The 18,832-nt window shown below is 59.0% G+C and overlaps 1 protein-coding gene and 1 non-coding gene across 2 annotated transcripts; one reads left to right on the top strand and one right to left on the bottom strand.

Annotated features, from left to right (window-relative positions):
- Window positions 1–1,655: 1,655 nt before the first annotated feature.
- LOC118661104 lies at window positions 1,656–1,762 on the top strand. The gene has a single exon (XR_004969140.1). It is a non-coding gene; the product is annotated as a U6 spliceosomal RNA (small nuclear RNA).
- Window positions 1,763–6,601: 4,839 nt separating this feature from the next.
- Window positions 6,602–15,695, bottom strand: SKOR1 (SKI family transcriptional corepressor 1). The gene is made up of 9 exons (XM_036324974.1): window positions 15,589–15,695; window positions 13,165–15,367; window positions 11,969–12,059; window positions 10,930–11,037; window positions 10,343–10,414; window positions 8,846–8,920; window positions 8,503–8,577; window positions 7,922–7,987; window positions 6,602–7,327 (listed from the first exon to the last, which is right to left on the bottom strand). The coding sequence occupies exons 1-9, from the start codon at window positions 15,693–15,695 to the stop codon at window positions 7,233–7,235; spliced, it is 2,892 nt and encodes a 963-aa protein (XP_036180867.1). The 3' UTR covers window positions 6,602–7,232.
- Window positions 15,696–18,832: the final 3,137 nt, after the last annotated feature.

Below are 18,832 nucleotides of genomic sequence, written 5' to 3'. Positions count from 1 at the left end.
CGATCTCCTGCTGGTTTTTGCAATGAGGCAGTTATGAACCCACAAGATGTACCTGTCACCATGGCAAGTGTGTGCATCGACTGTGTCGAAAGGCTCTCCTTCTAAATAAATGTAATTGAAAATGAGCATCATCGCCCATCCATGCTAATACGCTTTTGCGTTATTTGCAATTCCCTTCCGTAAATCTGAGGGAAACATCATTGCCCAAATTAGCTCTTTTCGCTCAATAAAGGCCATATTAACATTCGGAGGCTTGTGTTTGCTTACTGCTTATTTAGAGAGAGGTCAGAGAAGTTGGGCCCACGTGCCTAATTTCCATTTCACTAAAAACAGGTGGGGGAGGGGACCTCCAAAGTTCCCAGAAGCCGGATGGAGTGCCCCCCGCTGAGGCTGAATGAGTCCCTCTGCTCTCGCAGTGCACCAAACGCTTCCACAGCGGCCTTCCCCGAGGGACTGGCCCCAGTGGGTGAACTGACTCAGCTGGCTCACGTCTTCCCCTGCCTGGACTCTCAGGGCTGCCTCCCCAGCATCAAATGACAGCTCGAATGCCCCCTCTTCTGCCCATCTACTAAAGCGGCCTTCAGGCCCCACTCACTGTCTGTCCCTTATATTTTTTTTCTTTCTAGTCTGGCTCAGCCCTGAGCATGCTTTCCTGGCGCCCTTGCTGGAACGGAAGCTGCATTTCCACAGCAACCCTAACCATTTGTTCACCCCTGCAGCCCGGCGCTGACGTCACAGGTGCTCGGTATTTGTTGAACGAACGAAGGCAGGAAGTCTGGGCTGATAAGGCCTTGGGAGGCCGCACCCCGGGTCCCAGATCTGTTCTGAGTTCCACTGGGAACTCAGGGAAAACATCAATATTTCAGAGCAGACTTGCGTTGGAATCCCAACTTCGTGTCATCACTGGAGGATAATTTTGGCCTTGATGGTTTAACCTCTCGGAGCCTCAACTGTCTAACCTACAAACTGAGAGGAATGGCACTGATTTAGTGTCCGGTCCAGTGCTGGACAAAGGGCGTGACCTTTCCCAGGCAGCCACCAATCCGCGAGTCACCCTAAGGAAAGCCGGGGGTGGGGGTGGGGGCCGCTGGTCCAGAGAACCCCAGAGGAAGCGGCGGCCGCCCCTACCCAGCACCTCCCGGCTCACGATTCGTGGCTCCAGCCCTACCAAGGGTCCCAGCGCGCGCGGGCCGGCCAGACCAGCGGCTCTGAACCGTTTCGGGGTCTCGGACCAGACTTCTGTGGGGATCTCACGCACCATAGTCCCTCACCTAAAAAAATGCACTCGCGCGGCGCACAGGAGGCCGCGTCAGGACGAACTCCGCGCCTCGTCGGACCTGCGCGGTAGAGGTGCGCAGCGGCGCGCACCTCGTGACGGAGCGTGACTTCCAGCGCCGTCCGCAGGCTGCAAAAGGTCGGGCGGGTAGGAGCCATTTCCCATGATCCCCTCATTTGCATACGCAATATAAGAAGGTTAGGTAGACAATTAGATTTAATTTGGACATAACCAAAAAGATACAGTCACAGTTGGTTTTAAACAGAACTCCATAACTTCTTGAATGTTTTGGAATTAAAAAGAGCACAATATGGTCACCATAACTGTAAAGATTTTGACATTATGAGCTTTATATACCTGTTGACAACCTGTGCAGTTTGTGCTCGCTTCGGCAGCACATATACTAAAATTGGAACGATACAGAGAAGATTAGCATGGCCCCTGCGCAAGGATGACACGCAAATTCGTGAAGCGTTCCATATTTTTGCCTAAGGTCCTATCTTAGGAGGTAGGTTAAGAGGAGGTGGAGAGTAGTCAGATCCATCTGTTTGCGGTGCATTTTCCAACTGGCACTTGGGCCCATGTCTTCTCTTCTCTTGCCTCCCTCTGCTTCCCTCTGCACTATACTGAGTTACCTTATACTTAAGGAAATGGCCTTGCCAAAGTTGATCCATTTCAGGTGCAAATCACAACAGGACTTTTGTGCTACGGTAAATATAAAGTGATATAAAACAGGAAGTTGCAACCAGACTGACTCCTTATGCTGCCCCTGAATCTTAAAAAAAAAAAAGCCCACTCCTTATTGGGCATCTACCACGTGCCAGGGGCTTCACCAATATCTCATTTTAATATTTCTGACAGGCCTGCCCTATGGGTGTTACTGTCAGCATTTTACAGGAGACACTGAGAGAGGTAAAGTAGCCTGGGCTTGATTATGTAACTAGGAAGTGGCTGAGGTGAGGCCTGAAATATTTAAAGAGACAGACCTGAAAAGGTGGGGTATCTACCCCCAGGTAATTCAATTGCAAAAAGCACACTCCTAACCAGTAAAATTAGAAGAAGGGGAATAAAGTCCAACAAAGTTCAGGTTTCCTGTGATGACTTTGTCAATTTTTTTTAATATACATTTTTTTTTCTAGGAGAAAAGTGTTGGTGCTTAATCTTTGCTAGTACCTGAGCACCCACATAGTACTCCTGGAGGTCCCTGCAGCCTCCATCGGTGGCAGGGCTCCCAGGCTCTGTGCCACCGCAGTCAGGACTGGCAGTCAGAGGTGGAGCTCCAGCGCCCAACAGGGCAGCAGCGCTGCTCTCCCCGTAGGCCCTTGGAGCTGCCACACCGCATTGGATCGGGCATTCATTTCTGTTCTCTTTAGTGGAGGTGAAATGATCCTTTCCAGGTAACAGAGAATAGATGTATGTGGGACTTCTTGTGCCTCCTCCTGGGCTCGTGGCCTCCAATGCATGGAGTTACAGGATAATCTGGTTTTCCTTTCTTCCCCCAAAGATGGCCATGGCTCTGGCCACTAGGGCATTGGGTGAATAGTTTTAAATGTCTTTACGACCAAAGTTGGTTGGCTCTCTCTCCTTATAAAGAAACTCATCATTTTTGGCATGATGGCTGTCTCAGAGCAGAAGTTAGGAATGACAGGCTTCTGGAAAAGCCAGAGACCTGGCTGACTCTCCTGGCTCTGCACAGTTCCATGAAGTAGGTACCCCACCCGCCTCATGTTACAGATGAGGAAGCTGAGGCACAGAGAGATTTAACACCTTGCCCGAGGTCACACAACTGGTCAGGGACAGTCGTATCTTGATGGGTGCGGGGGTGGAGAGTGGGGGTTAAGGATGTTTAGAATGAACATGCAAGTCCATGCCGCCTTTATTGGTGTTCTGAATTCAAGGGCAGAAGTCAAGATTTTGCTAAGGATGAAGGCTGTTCTATAGATCAGGGTAGCTGGGAATGAGTACACTGGTATGTGCCCAGTGACCTGGAAAATGTGACAGAGTGAAGGAGCACCCTCTCTGGGATGAGGTTGGAAGAAGAAGAAAGTTTTCCTATTCTAGGTTGATAATCACTTACCTGACACTTCCCCCACCCCCAAACTGATCCTATTGATGAAGGACCTTCTGAGCAATAAAATTGTGTTTAATCAACCTTATGCAAATTAGCTTCTGTTGTCCAGAAGCACCTAGGGATTCCTTCCCTCAGACATTTCCAGCACTTAGATGAATGACAACGTAGAACCCATCCATCTAGATAATGCTTGAGCACCTGTGATGCCCTGGGCCTTGTGCTGGTGGTCAAGAGGAAGAGTAAGATGTGGCCTCTGTTGCAGGAGTACTTATAGTTCTATGGGAAATTGACACAAAACCAAGGATAACTCAGGGAAATGAACAACACCCTGTTAGCTTCATGAACCAAGTGCCATGGAGATTAGTCCCAGGAATCCAGGGGTCTTCCAGGGGGTCCTTTGACCAACCTACTGGTACTGGTTCCGCCCAGGGGAGTGAAAAATCAGGCAACCTGCTGCTATCTCCACCCACCTAGCGTCACTCAGTTTCTCACCCTGATTTTCTGGAACTGGTGATGATAGAGACCACCTGTCGCACAGTGCTTCCTTATGAGGGGACCAGGTTTCTCTGCCGAAAAGAGAGAGAGGAAAAAAAAGAGAGGGAGAGAGAGAGAGGGAGAGAGAGAGAGGGAGAGAGAGAGAGAGAGAGAGGTCGAAGGCACATGGTTTACTGATTCTTTACCCCCAGACATCGGACTCCAGAGCCACTGGTTGCGGTGCGGAACCAACCATCCAGAAAGAACAGCGGGGAGGACATTCTGTGCCCCCCAGCCCGCTCCCAATTCCCTAAACCTCACTTTTTTCTCCCTAAAACAAAGTTCCTTAGTCTGGGGCCTTCGGACGCTGGATGTAATGCCTAAAATGTGTCGCAAGGTGGCAACATTGTGGCGAGAAATAGAACAAAATATCCAGGGTTGTTTTTTTTCTAAAACATATTTTCCCTATTAATGTTTCATTTAACTTAATTAGAATCTGGTAAACTAATTAAAGTAGCTACGAGCCCCGCAATCAGCAATAATTCGTATAATTATTGATAATTACATCCATACCAATCGTTTGTTTATTAACATTTGGGGGGCAACAAACCACTTCTGAAGGGACGCCAGAGCCCAGGAGGGCTTTTGCGACAGAGCTTTCTGGGTCGGATCCGCCTACACCTCCAATCTTCAGAGATTCCGGCCCAGATGGGGCGCCCTTGCAGTCAGGCCCTAACCGCCTACGGCTTTTTTTTTTTTTTTCTTCTTCACTTCGTTCGGGAAATTCGGAAAGGAAAGGCGAAAAGGAGTGTTTGCTAGGCTCTTCTGTGTGGGCCGCAGCCACTGACCTTCCTGCCCGGGTAGTCACTGTTTCCCATTTTACCAAGAAGGAAAGTGCGGTTGCGCCAAAGGGGAGCGGCGCGTGCGCCCGCCCACCGCAGCGCTGCAGCCCTGCACCAGCTGCGCTCGCCCTGAGGACGCGAGTCACTTCCGCTCCGGACCCCAGTTTCACTGTGGGTGCCGCGAAGCCTGATCTGGTCCGGCCCACCCGCAGGAAATGTTCCTGAAGGGTCCCTGCCGGGGGACCGTGCGTCCCGGGGCCGCTTCCCTCTGCGACGCCTCGCCGTTCACCCGGCGCCCTCACCGCCACTCTCCCCCCTGTCCCCTTTATCTAGCCCTCGGAATAACCTGGGGCCTGAGGGCTCCGAGGGCAGGGTGCCCTGGGGGCTGGCTTCCTGCCTTGACCGTGCGATGGGCCTCCCAGCCCGCGCCCCCTCCGGGCGTCTCCGATCGCGCCCCCCTAGTCGGCTCCGCTCCCGGCCTCTAGACGACCCGCCGTCCAACTTCCCGGCCATCTGCTCTCCAGGCGGCGTGGGACCGCACGCCCGCCTCCAGGGCCTCCGCTCCGGGTGCCCCAGGCCGCCCCAAGGTTGAGGCGCAGCGAGAGCCTGGGTGTGTCGCGAGGGCGGGGTCGTAGGGTGCTGGTCCCCCGGCGGACGTTGCGGCCCAGCTCTGCGGGGCAGGGCCTGAATGTTATGCTACAGAGCCCTACACCAAGGCCTAGGAACGACCTGCTGGTCAGCCGAGGGCTGCGTGGTTCCCAATACGGGGCCCTCTCCCACTGCATTTATTTATTTTTAAATATATTTTTATTGATTTCAGAGAGGAAGGGAGAGGGAGAGAGAGGAACATCAATGATGAGAGAGAATCATTGATCAGCTGCCTCCTGCACGCCCCCTCACTGGGGATGGAGCCTGCGACCCGGGCATGTGCCCTTGACCTGAATGGAACCTGGGACCCTCCAGTCCGCAGACCAACGCTCTATCCACTGAGCCAAACCGGCTAGGGCTCCCCCTGCATTTACACTTTTCTCCTACCCCATGCCAAAAAGTGAGCAGCAGTTTCCATCCTTTCCCTATAGCCCCACCAGCAGGTTCGCTGTGGAAACTGAGGCCGACTGGAGGTCCCGGGCCAGGTGAGGCCTTAGTAACCGCGGCCCGGACGCCCCGCCACCCCACCCCGTCGGGGGGCGGCGACCTGGACACGTGCGGCTGGTGGGCTGCAACCGCCACGTCCTCAAACCCACTCGGACTAAAACGGAGGGAATATTAAACTCTGCCAGGGCTCCTTCCCTTTGGGGAGCAGCGGGGCAGGCGAGAGGGCGCCTGTGCGCCAGCGTTGAGTCTCGCCCTGCCTTTCCAGACCTGCCCCTCCCAGGCCTGCCCCCCTACCTCGCCCCCCACGCCATCCCCAGCGCCCCAGGGCGTGGCCCGCGGTGTCTGAGCTCCTGGCAATTCTGGGGGAGCCTGGGGTTCCGGGCAGGGCCGGTCTCTGGGCGCGCAGGAGGTGACCTCTTGGGTAGTACCGTCTGGAAACGGCACGCATAAACTCTTCTGCCCCCCTTCCCCCGCTGCGAGACTAGGGGCCCAGGAACTGCGCCGCGGTAGTCTTCTTTACCCAGGCCCCGGCCCAAAGCGGGTCCTGAAGGCGGGGAGGGCGTGACCTGGGGGGCAGGCTGGGTGTGTTTACCGACTGCTGCAGCGCCCGGCCTCGCGGCTGCCCACAGGAGCGGGTGCGGCTCTCAGCCCGGCGCCCAGAACGCGCGCGGCTGTCCTCACGCTCCACCTGTTGCGCAGCCCTTAGCCAGCCCTTAGCCACCCTGCCCCGCTCCCCAGCTGCACTTCCACGCCTCCGGAAGTGACAGATTTTTTTTTTAATTAAAAACAAAACAAAAGTCACGGGTACAGGGTGGTCTCCCCAAACAGGTCAAGGTGGTCTCCATCTCGTGAGTCAGTTGTCGCCCTTTTTAAAGTGCTGGTTACATCAAGAGGTTACAACAAAATAGAGACAAAGCAAAACCCCAAGGGGACTGCAAAACGGGGCAGGAAGTAGGTCCAGGAGAAGGAAGCAAAACAACATACAGCATAAATAAATAAAGTAAACTCAGTACCGAACCAAGAGACTCACAGTACATGTATATCCATTGCACATAGCCACTTTGTCATTAGGAACAAGTTTCAGAAGTGGACGGACCGGCGCGGGGCCAGCGCCAGCCAAGTTGCTACATTGTAATCACAACTGGGGGGTCCGAGGCTGTACAGAGGCGAAGAGTAGTCTCCCTCTTCCCTTTTTTACCCCCCCTGTCCAGTTAACCCCATGAGGTCCAATGCCCTGGAGTTCAACCGTGGGGCGAAATGGTATTTACACTTGGAAATGGAGCCGGGGCCCTGGGCTGGGGCGCCCGGGAGTGGGCGGGGACGGCCCAGGCGCCCGGGAGGAGGGCGGCGGGAGGCTGTATTTACATCGGTCCGGTCCAATGGCTTGTTCCTCGCTCTCGGCCGCCTTGGCCGCAGGTATTTACAGGAAGAGAGCAGCATGGCTTGAGGGCGCGGGGGCGCGGCGGGGCCGGCCCTAGGGCAACAGCGGGGGCTTGAAGGAGCAGTTGCCAGTGCAGTGGCGGGGAGTCAGCATCTTGCAGGAGAAGTGGTGCAGGGCGTCGTGGGCTTCTGGAGAGAGAGTCGGGCAGACCACGTTGGGTGCCTCACCTGCCTGGCTTCCCGGGCACGGTCCGCGCGCCCCTCTCCTCTGCCCGCCTGGGTCTCCCCCCCCTCTTCCGGCTCAGGGGTTCTCAAGGGAGTGGATCAGAAGATAGGAGGACAGAAAAGAGACCCGGGAGATTCAAAACCACTGCTCTGGTGCAAAGGCCCCACTTTACAGAAGAGGAAACTGAGGCACAGAAAGAGTAAGGTCCATCTGCCCAAGGCAAGAGTTGGACCTGAGGGCAGATTTCCCAATGCCCAGAGCTCAGCGGGCTCTTTCTCCCTATCCCACCCATTCTGAAATCATTTCCTCATTAAAAGCAAGTCCTATTTTCCTCCTCTCAGCTTCTGATCCATGTAAACCTGGCCTTCCCTCACTCTAGTACCGTGGTTCTTCGTTCGTTCGTTCATTCATTCGTTCATTCATTCGATCACTCACTCATTCGATCACTCATTCATTCATTCGGTCACTCATTCATTCATTCGATCGTTCATTCATTCTCCTGCACAGCCAGTGTCTGGCACCCCCCATCCCCCATCTTTGTTCCTGGGCTTCCGCACCTTTTAACTTCTGCTGGATGGCATAGCGCGCCTTCCGCTCTTGGTCGAGTTCGTTACACAGAGTGTCTGGAAGACATGGGAGGGGCCGAGGAGGAAATGAGTTCACCGGTCAACCCGCCCAGGGCCGGCGTCAGAGCCCAGCCTCACCCTCTTCTCAGCTCTCAGCCCCTTCGGAAAACAAGACTGGGGGCCGAGGGAGGAGGCCTCAAGGCTCCAAACTGCAGCCTGAGGAGGGAGGAAATGGCCTGGGATGGTGCTTAGAGGCAGACGGATCTAACCAAAATTAAAGCGAACTTAGGCATTACTTCCCAGGTAATTTTACGCCTCGATTTTTAATTTAGAAACCATGGAAATTGCCGCGATAAGAAGTTCAATCACTCCATGTAATGATGCCTGCAAGCCGTTTGCTGGGCTCGCTTGCCATTCTGAGGCTAATCAGAGTATACAAAGGATATTAAATAAAAAAAATAATTGTTAAATTACCTTCAATTTAAATCCAAATGACTGAGCCAACATTGCGGCTCCTGCCAGACGAGAGGCAGTTATGGCCCGTGCACGCGCTCACCTGACTCCCGTCTTACCTCTGACAATTTGCAGCTGTTGCACCATTTCTTCTCGATAAGCCAATTCCCTCTTCATTTGATCCTGAAAATTATCTGTGCAAATTGATTAAGTGAGAGCTGTTAAGCACAGCCCCCCTCCCTCGGCCCCATTTCCCCGCTCCCCATCCCCCACCCCACCCGCACCCCTACCCCCACCCCCAGTCTTTGGTCTAGTGGGAAACCCCGGCAAAGGAGGGCTCCCGGTGTCCACAGGGCGCAGGGCAGCGGCTGGCACTGGGGTCCTGGAGCCAGGCTCAGAGGGAAGAAGGTTCTGGCCGTGAAGTGGGGTAGGGTGGGTTGGGGTGGGGCAGGATGGGGGTACCTTTGAGACTCTGAAATTCTCGCTCCAGCTTCTTGCGGAGCTCCATTTGCTCCAGGAGCAGTTTTTGCAGCTCGTCTGTGAAAGGGCGGGAGTGGGAGGTAAAGGAGAGGGTGTGCAGGACTCAGGAGGCCCCGCGCAGGTCCTGCCAAGGCCAGTAGCCCTGAGATGGGCGTTGGGGGCGTTGGGTCAGGAGGAAGAGGCCCTCAGCACCCAGTTTACCCATTTGCTTCCAAAGGATTTGGGTTAGGAAGAAGGGGTGGGAAGTAAATTGCCCAGGAGAATCAAATCAGGATGGTAGATGGCACTTTCCACTTCCAAGTCCTGGCTCAAGGCACCAAGCAGACTGCCCCCTGCTTCAAGTTGTTCCTAGTTCCCTAATCTTGGAGGCTAGCGCAGGAGGACTCAGTTTACCCCTTCAAAAGTGAGAACTAATCTTTCCCTTCAGTCATACAGGCCAGGGAGAATCTGGTCAAAGTCTTGGATCCCAGCCCTGGAAAAATACACATACTTACAACAGTTTGTTTACAATTTTATATGAATGCTATCAGCACAGCCCCAAATCCATGCTAAAAACACTCACATAAAGCATCAATGATTTTGAAGGTAATTACATATCCTGCAAAATCTGTAGCTACAGAGTCAAAGACCACAGATGCTTTTCTCTCTCCCCACAACAGTTTCCAAGCTCATCCCTGGGCGAGTTTGGGGAGAGGGTAGCAGGCAGAGGTGGGAAACCCTGCTAGTGACCTCAGAAACCAGCTCCAGAGAAACGGCAGGGGGCTGCCTTGACCATGGAGCTCTTGGCATCTGGGTCCTCCCCCTGGGGAGGCTCTCTGAGAAATCCTTCCCGAGCAGGTGCTCAAAAACACAAAAAGAGGGGAGAGAGGAGCAAAGTGGGGTCAGAAGCTCCCCTCTGTGCCTGAAGTCACACACTCTCCCTGGCAGACTGAGCAACACCCCAAGGACCCTATTCTGCAAATGAGCTGCATCCCCACCCCATTTAGGGTGGGGTGAGTGGTTTTACATTAATTCCAGGAAAAAAGTTAACCCCTTGAACATTCCTAAAGTAGATGCCTCCTAGGAATCTTGCTATTCAGAAAGTCATGTTTTCCAGGGAGTTTGGGAGACCCAGCATGTCCTGATTGCCCACATGCATCAAGTTCCTAGGATCTTTACTCGCTTCTGTTTCTCACTGGGCTGTTTAGACAGGCCTGGCCTTAGGAATGCACACTTCCAGTGAGCCTCTGGGGTCTGGTTTCCTCTAGCCACCCCCTCTCACACCCACATCTCTGCCCCAGGACAATGTGCCGGGTCATCCTTTCCCCTTAGTGAAGACTGACTGCCCAAGAGCCCTGTCTTCTCACACCAACAGGAATGACACCCCTACAAGAGGGCCCCCCAGAGTAGCCCCATTTCACAGATTTAACCTCACCCCCTACAAGAAGGGCAGTCCCCCCCCCCACCCCCAGAGTAGCCCCATCTCAGGTTTAACCTCACCTCTGGCGAGGTTCTCGATATCTTTCTCCACTAGCTGTGTTGCAGTGACCTCCAGGGTGAGCCCATCTTCGCCTGGGATAGGAGGACAGGTGAGAGGGGTTCTGTCTGGGAGGGGCCTTGGGAGGGGAGGGGTAGCTTCCTGGGAACTGTGCTAAGTCAGGGACCTACTCCAGATTTGGTGCCATTAGAGGAGACAGTTACAGGCCAGTACTACCCACATTCCAAGTCAACATTTTAGGGATGTAGCCATCATTGTAGAGAGTGACCCGTTGGAGGAGACCCAGGGAAGGGAGGCTATCTTAGAGCAGGGAGTGCCCTCAGGCCTGTTTTATGTGGGTGATGGTGTTCCTAATTCCTTCTGAAACGCTCTCTTACCCGAAGACCTCAAACCCACCAAGGAGGTAAGCGACTCAGGAGAGTGGCCTGCACCTTGCCTGCGCTGTTTATTTATTTGCCAGCCGCAGAAGGGGCCCACAGCTGCCTACTCTTGGTGAAAGCTTTCCTCACAAGCCAAAGCCGGGGGGACTCTGGGCGACTTGGGTCCCAACTCCCAACTCGGGGTGCTGCCCGAGGATCCTAGGGCTCACCTCGGTCTGTATTTGCAGGACTTGGCTGGGAGATACTCCTTTGGTCTGGGTAGGATTTCCTCGTTTCCAAATCGTCGGCGGTCGAGTGATTGTCTTCCTTATCTGGCTCTTAAAGGCAATAAACCGAGTTTCAAGGAGAGGCAAAGAAACCGTGACCCCGATATAGCCAGAGATGCTGCAGTCCGGGCGCCCGAGCCCTAATTAAAAGCTTCGCGGCCTCCGCTGTTCCATGCTGCGCGCCTGGGCTCGCACCCTCAGGCTTGGGCCGGCATTGCCCCCCACCCCCCACCCCCCACAGCGCGGTCTGCTCCTCTCGGTCTCCACGCCTCCTCCCTAGCCCCTCGAAAAAGAGCAATACAGCAACCGAGCCCACCTGGGACAAGCGACCTACATCGCGCGCAGATACTGGGGCACCGCGAGCGCGCGTGGCCGCCGGGTCTGCCTGCGCCGCTCCCGCGGAGAACGCGGCCCAGGCAGTGAGCGCGGCGTGGCGGCGGCGGGGGAGCCGCTCCTGGGCTTGGCCAGCCGGACTGCCCTCAGCCCTCAGCCTCTCATCTGCGAGCCACTGGGTCCCTCCGGCACGTGCAGGGCTCTCCCCACCCCCAACCGCGCTGGGCCACCTCTACCGCGGCCCGTGTACCCAAGTGCGCAGCCAAGTGCCGCCACCATGCGCTGGACCCGGCCTGTCCACGGGGTACCTCGCGGCCAAACCCGCTTGCTTTATACATGAAAGCACTTGAAAGCGGCGCCAGGAGTGATCTTTAAAAGGCTTTCACCCAGTGTATGAGGTGTGGGAGAGCGTGCTTATGTGCTGGACAGGCAGGTTTGTTGTTAGGTAACCAAACGTTGGAAGTTGTTGAAGTTCTCGCTTAGCGTCTTTTTTTCTTTCATTGTCTTTCTTTCCCTCTCCTATCTGTGGCTTTCTCTGCCTCTTTCTCCTCTCGTCTTCCCTCGCAGACCTCCCCTGGCCCTGGCCCTCTGCCTGCTGTCCCCCCACCGCATTGGCCAGCGTCCCCCTCAGAGGGGTTGGGGGCGTTACCGTGGGCCTCGGGGGTGCAGAGGTAGGAGGCCGCGGGCCCCAGCGCCGCCGCCGCGCTCTTCACGTGCTGGTCCCGCTCGGGCGCGTACACCTGCGGCGGCCGAGAAATGACAGGCGGTTAGGGGGTCGCTTGGCGGTGGCCGGGAGCCGCCCAGCCCGGCGCGGCGGGGAGGGAGTGCGGAAGGGGTGTCGGAGAAGGGATCGCAGGGGCTGGAGCGCCCCGGGCGGCCGTGCCGCACACCGCACAGCCTTGCGCCCTTGGGGGCCGCCCCACTGTTGTTGTAGATTCAGGGTCAGTATTGGCGCCCCGAAAACATCATCCGACACAGAAACCGGTTCCCGAGCCAAGAACTGGTCAAAGCCGCCCCCGCTCTCCGCTCTCCTCTCCCACTTTTATCCCGCATCTTCCTCCCTCTCGCGCCGAGTCCCAGGCACAAATGACGCCTTTAGCATCTGGCTAACGACTCGTGTTTTAATGGACTGAATGGAAATGTACAAGCGTGGGCACCCACTTTCAACGGGCCAACAATCCCAGTTTAACTGCAACCCCCCCCCTCCCAACACACACACCTAAACCCCCGCGCTGGCCCCAACCCACCTGAGAGCCCCCCTCCCAGCCCACACACCACGCGGACAGCTTCCCACCGGGAATTCGTAGAGACCCGGACAACTATGAGTTGGGGTGGAAGAAGATTCCGGGGACCCCGCACGGCAGTGGCCTGGCTTTGGGGAGAGGCCGCCCTCTCCTTACCCGTTGCCCTTCCCTGGAGCTCTGAGTCTCACCCGGATGGGAGTGTTACCGGCCATGCCTCACCTGCGCCTTTCTCTGGAGTTGGGTCCCTTCCTCTCCTCCACCTTCTCTCTCCAGACCCCCTTCATTCGTCTTTTGCTGGTTCTGTGTGATTGACGGTCCCTGCCTGTCTCCTGCTCACTCCCATCCATGAAAACACAGCACAGGCGTTTCTCAGGCCTTCCCACCGCCCCCACCTTCCGAAACCTTCAGCTGGGGGCTCCACCGAGCGCAGCTCCGCGGGGCTCTCGAAGCTGGGCCCACCCAGCGTAGCCGAGGCCTGCTGCTCCAGTGCGGGCTCAGAACAAAATCCCCGCTCCCCGCCCGGCCGGGGCCAGCCCCACATCTCCGCGGTGCTGAGGGCTAAGCATGGACACGCCGCCGGTGGGGCGGGCGCTGGGCTCACCTTGGCCGGCGAGGGGCCCCCCAGCGGCCCGCAAGGCTCTCGCAGCTCATAGCCCCCGCTCGGCGGGCTCCTCTCAGGTCTCCGCACCACGTCGTCGGCCGCCAGGTCCCCAAATACGGACCGGCTGGCTGGGGGTAGCCCCGGGCGGCGCCGGGGACAAGGGCTACTGCCGTCCGGAGAGTCTGCAGGGCCATCGGCGCCGGAGGAGGTGGTAGACGGGGGCCCAGCGAGCTGTTCTCCGTCTGGGCCGCCTCCTGTGCCGGGCGCGCCAGGCTCGGTCTCATCCGGGGCGCCCTCGTCGTCGGGGAATCGGTTGGACTCCACGTCCACCTCCGGCTCATCGGCAGTGTCCACGTCGGGCGAGGCGGAGTGGTAGCTGGAGCTGCCCTCGCTCAGGAAGTCCGGGCTCACATAGCCGCCACCGGACGCCGCGCTCGGCCCTGGCCCCCGGGCGGGCCCCGCGCCGTAGGCGTCGCGGGCGCTGCCGTAGAGCTTGGCGATGCTCTCCGCATCCTTGACCACAGGCCGGAAGGCCGACACGTAGGAACCTTTGCGCGCGGTTGGCGGCGGCGGCGGCGGCGGCGGCAACGGGGCCAGCGGCGGCGGCAGCACCTCGTCCGCGCCGTCCTCGTCCAGCGGCCCGCGGGACAGCGCGCTGGGGCAGCGCTCCTCTGCGCCCAGGCCGCCCTCCTTGGCCGGCTCGGCACCGTCCAGAGGCTCGGGGCCGCCGCCACCCGCCGCCGCCGCCGCCGCCGCCGCCGCCGCCGCTACAGCGGCCGCCACAGCCTTCGCTTGGCTCTGCGCAGCCGGATAGGGCGGCACCGGGAGGCTGCCTGCCGCCGGCCAGAACATGGGGAACGTCGGGTACACAGTGGCTGCGGCGGCCGCTGCGGCCACGGCCGCGTCCTTGGCTGCCCCAGAGGGCTGGTGACCCCAGAACATGGCGCCGCCACCCGGGCCAGCCCCGGCCCCCGGGGGCAGGTGGCCGGTTCCTGGGCCGCCCGCGCCTCCGCCCGTGCCCGCGCCCCCGCCGTTCCCGGTGCCTGGGCCGCCCTTAGGTTCGCCCGCCCCTAGCACAGGGTCATCCTTTTTGGGGCAGAGGCCGAAAGCCGTGGGGAAGCCGTAGGGGTGCGGGAAAAGGGGCGGGGGCAGCTTCTGCAGGAGGCCGAAGCCCTTGCTGGGCACCGGGATCACCGGGTAGCTGCGAACGCCGGCGCCTCCGCCAGGCCCTCCAGGTCCCGCAGGGCCGCTGGCTCCCGTGGTCAGACCAAGCCCCCGCTGCGGGTGGGGGGGAGGTGGCCCAGGAGGTCCGGCGGCCTCATCTTCCCCACAACGCAGGCTTTTGTGGGGCGGCGGGCCCGGGGCCATCTCCGAACCACACCCCGGGCCTCCCCCGCCGCCGCCAGCGCCACCTTTCCCCTGCCCACCCGACCCTCCGCTAGCGCCACCGCCACCGCCTCCTTGCAGCGAGAAGGTCCGCTTTCGAGTGCCACCGTTGAACATGGCCTTGACGTCCTCCCACGCGTGGCTCAGTTCGTCTGTGGCCGACTTGTCACTGAGTTTAAGGTGACGGCGCCAAGAGTTGAAGTTGGCCGCGTCGGGCTGCGTATACTTGGCGTCGGGTGTGCGGTGCGAATGGAAAATGAACTTGTTGGGCGAGAAGTACATGCTGCAGTAGCCGCACTTGATGCACTTGGCACGCGAGCTGTTGTAACGCGCGGGGATGAAGCTGCCACGCGAGCCCCAGGCGCACTCATGCACCACATCGAAGGCGAAGTTCTCCGGCAGCTTGGGCGGCTTGTGCTCGCCCAGGAACGACTTGCACAGGCGCTCCGCCTCCCGCTTGGTGATCATGCCGCAGCGGCGCGATGAGATGGGCATGGCGCCGGCCCGACGCAGAATCTCCAGCTGCACGGGCGTGCATTGAACGCACGTGATGCCCAGGGCCACGCGGCGGTTGTGAATCTCATTGTAGCTGTAGTTCTTGAGGAGGGTGTTGGAGATCTGCGCCAGGCACAGGCGCTCCTGGCCGTCGATGACCAGAGACACGATAGGCACTCCGTACAGCGAGGTCTCGCCCACCTGGTTGGGTTTGAGAGCGCTGGAGCCCGAGTAAGGCTGCAGCTCCTGCTTCGAGTTGGGCGAGGAGTTACCCTCGCGCCCCGGCCCCAGCTGAGTGGTGAGAGCCTCCATGCCGCCGCTCCTGCGAAACAGAGAAAGCAGAGAGCAGATGAGCCATTTTCAGCGCCGCCGCTGCTCGGGCCCGCCCAGCGGGGCGCGCTGAGTCTGGCGCGAGTGGGAATCTTGGCAATGGGGAGTCCAAGCTCATTCGCCCCCTAGACGGGCGCCTTTTGTTATTCGGACTCATGCTGGCGCCGGAACAAAAGCCCCCGGGGTTTGGGTGAGCAGAGGGGTAATTGAGACCTCAGGAATGCCCGGTCTGCTAGGAAAGAAATCCCGTTTTGGGAATGGGGAGGAGGTGGAGCCCAGAGACGAAGAGTGACTTGCCCAAGGCCACACAGCAAAGACATTGCCGAACACGAGCTTCCCGGGCGCTGAGATCCGTGCGCCTTCGGCCACCCTCAGCCGGCCCTAACGGCCCTGGTCTTGAAGCCCGCACTTCGGGGACGGCCTTCCCTCAGCTCTGTAGTGCTCACACGCGGGTGGGCAGGCGGGGGCAGCTCGCGGAGGGTTTGGGGGAGGGGCGGTCATTGCCCAACTCCAGACAGCAGGGGGCGGAGGGCGGGGGGCGGGGGGAGGAAAGGAGGAAGGTCTCCCGGCTGGGTGGTGGTGGTGGGGGGGGGGGGGGTAGTCTGAGGCCACCGCTGTTCGCGGTGCTGAATCTCGCTCTCTCCAAAACACGCCATTTGCGTCCAGCCCCAGGGAGGCCCCCAGGTCATCCACCGCCGGCCGGATACCCGGGATAATAGCACTGGTTTCCACAAACCCGAGCTTCTCTCTCGTCCGGAGCCCCGCCAGAAAGATTCAGGCTGGAAATAGAAATAGTTTTCTTTCCAGCCATCAGTGAGACCAGGGTCAGGCAGTTCCTCATCACATTTTCTGCATTTTTAGCTGCGTTCCAGGCCAAAGCTGGTTTCCATCGGGTCAGCGTGTGAGATGGAGAGGTTCTCAAGGAAGTTTCTTAGGAGCCTCTTCTCCTTCGCGTTTAACTGCGCACTCCCCAAGTTTCCTTCCTTCGGACATACCATTTTAGCTCAGGCCAAATGCAGTCTCTCTGGGCTCTGGGCTTTTTTGAGGGCTCGGGGTGGGGTCTCCTCTCTGAGTATACTTCGTGCAGGGCTACCCCGGCTCAATATGGGCTGAGGGGAATCCTAATCTGTCTCCAAAGCCAATACAAGGCTCCAGGTCAAAAGTTGCCGCCTGTCCCATGCTTTGCTCGCTGGTTCAGGGAGGGAGGCAGCGGTGCCCCCGGACCTCAGCAGCGGGAGGATCAGGGGAGGGATGCTTGGAGCTCTCTAGGTGGCCAGAGTCAGCCCGGTGCCCTCAGACTCAGAAGGCTCCCCCGGGCCCACTGCTGCAGGCGCTCCTATGGCCCAGGCAGCCCAACCCTGAGGGCCCCTCTTCTAACTCCCTAGGAAAGGAAAACCCATGTTCAGAGGGGCAGCTCAAAAGCCTTCATCAAGAGGATTAGGACCTTCTGTCCGTCTCCCTCCTCCCCTATCTAGGTGCCCCTCAGCTGCCGATCTTATCGTCTCTAAACTGTCTTTCCCAGCTCCCTCCTCTTTCTCCCATCTGTCTTCATACCGTCTCCCAGTATCAAGCTATTTATCTGTTATCTGCCTGTTTCATCTTTATCTCTGTGGATCGAATTGAAACAAGTTGACCCTCCTTGTTGAAGTCTCTTATAACATTTAGGAGCAAAAACACGGTCTTAACTCCCCAGCGTAGGGATCAGGAAGACAAGCCTCGCTTCCCCCTGAAGAGCTCTCAGGCGGGCTGAGGAGGTGGCCTGGGGTGAGACGGTGGTGGAGGGCACCAGGGTTCTGCGAAATGACGACGGCTTCTCGGTTTCCCGAAATGGGCAAGTGTGCCCTGCCCGCATGCAGTGAAGGGACTGCTCCCAGCCGAGCGCATCCTCCTCCCCAAGCTGAGGGTCTGTGGTCCCCGCGGGGTTTTCCTGAATGGAAGGAGGGGCCCCAGGCCCCGGGACCAGGAGAAGGGGGGCCCTAGGGAAGGAACCGAATTTCGGGGGCCAGAGCAGAAAGCCAGGGTAAAGGGTTGTACGCAGTGACGAGGAGCAGCGGCTAGGGCGGCTCGGGAAACCCTCGCCGGCTCCGGGAGCTAGAGGGGTGAGCTAGGAGTGGGCGACGAGGTGGAAGGCGGACGCGGTGGGAGTGAGGCGACGGATTCCTTAGGTATAATAATAAAAACAGCCGCTAGAACCCAAATGGGAACTAAACGAAAGAAGCTGTAGGGTCAGGGAGCGGGGGGCGGCGGGCGACCGGACGCAGGTACTCACCGTGCGGCGGCGGCTGCTGGAGCCGGGCAAGCGGTGAGCGGAGGTGCGCGGCGGTCCGGGATCCGCCGGGCTCTCCGGGTGACGGCTCGGCCCCTCCCCGCGCGCGCGCACAGCCGCGCTCCCGGGCTCCCTGCGCTCACACCCGTGGCCCCGCCAGCCCCTCCCGCGCGGCGCCGGCTCTCAGCAGGTGCGGGGCGCTAGGGCCTTGGGTGCGTAAACGTGTGCCCTGCGCCGCTTCCCCGGAGGCCCCGGAAGGGCCCGGAGCGGAGGCCGAAGCTGGGTGCGCGTGGCGCGGCGACGGGCACGACGCGGTCAGAGCCCGAGTGGGAAGGCCGGTTCGGAGCGGGCAAGCCTGACAGCTGTGAGCCGGGCGCCACACCCACAGCCCGCTCAGTCGCTGGCGTCTCCGGGGGCCCGCCAGCCCGCGGGCCACGCGCCGCGCCCGCCGTGTCCTGTATCCCCTGGCCCGCGCGCCCCAGGTAAGCTGTCGCACACCTGCGCCCTGCGCCCAGCACCTGCGGCCTGCGCTCGCCAAAGGGGCTAGAGGGAGAAAGGGGCTGGGCCGCAAAGTTTGCCCCTAAGAATGAAGTGGGGAGGCGCTTTCCTCCTAGGGACCAGGAGCGGTCTCGGCCAAGGGCGGGTATGGGGTAAGGACAGCTCAGGCAGAAGGGTCGCAGGGAGGGTTACCGCACTTTCGGGCCAGGGCGGTGGAGCGGAAGGGTGGCCCTGGAAAGTCAGTAGGGTTACCAGCGGCCGGGGCAGGACCACGGGGGCGGGGGGCGGGGGTGGTCGCTGGGAAGGGGCAGAGCCAACTCCCCCACTGCTCTGCCTTGGATCTGAGGTGTCAGGACAGCTCCAGCCTGGAGAGGAGCGACCTCCTGCCTCCTTCACTGAACAGTGGACTCAGGAACTGTTTTTTTTGTTTTTTTTTCCGGCGCGGGGGGGGGGGGGCACCTTCGGCAGGAGTCAGTGCCTCGTTGGAGGACTGCTCTCTAGTTGACGGCTAGACTACTCTCTAGCCTCCTGCTAGCTCAGTTCCCTGTGGTGGAGGTCTAGCCCTCTGACTCTGCAGACACCCCTTGGGTGTTCTCTTTCCCCACAGCCCCTCTTCTCTCCATTCTCTGCCCTCTGCCTGTGGGTGTCTGTCTTTACCCGCCCCACTGGGTCCCCGTATTCTTCCTCTCGGTC

The sequence above is a fragment of the Myotis myotis genome, unplaced genomic scaffold (genome assembly GCF_014108235.1).
Source record: "Myotis myotis isolate mMyoMyo1 unplaced genomic scaffold, mMyoMyo1.p scaffold_m19_p_1, whole genome shotgun sequence".
NCBI classification, from domain to species: Eukaryota; Metazoa; Chordata; class Mammalia; order Chiroptera; family Vespertilionidae; genus Myotis; species Myotis myotis.
This window is presented reverse-complemented; position numbering and strand designations above follow the sequence as displayed.

Coding starts and splice junctions, on each gene's coding strand:
- SKOR1 (XM_036324974.1), bottom strand. CDS start 15,695: ATGTCTTTGCTGTGTGGCCTTGGGCAAGTCACTCTTCGTCTCTGGGCT. Junction 12,060..13,164: donor GGGGCCCCTCGCCGGCCAAG/GTGAGCCCAGCG, acceptor CGGCCGCCGCAG/GTGTACGCGCCCGAGCGGGA. Junction 7,988..8,502: donor ACAGCTGCAAATTGTCAGAG/GTAAGACGGGAG, acceptor CATGTCTTCCAG/ACACTCTGTGTAACGAACTC.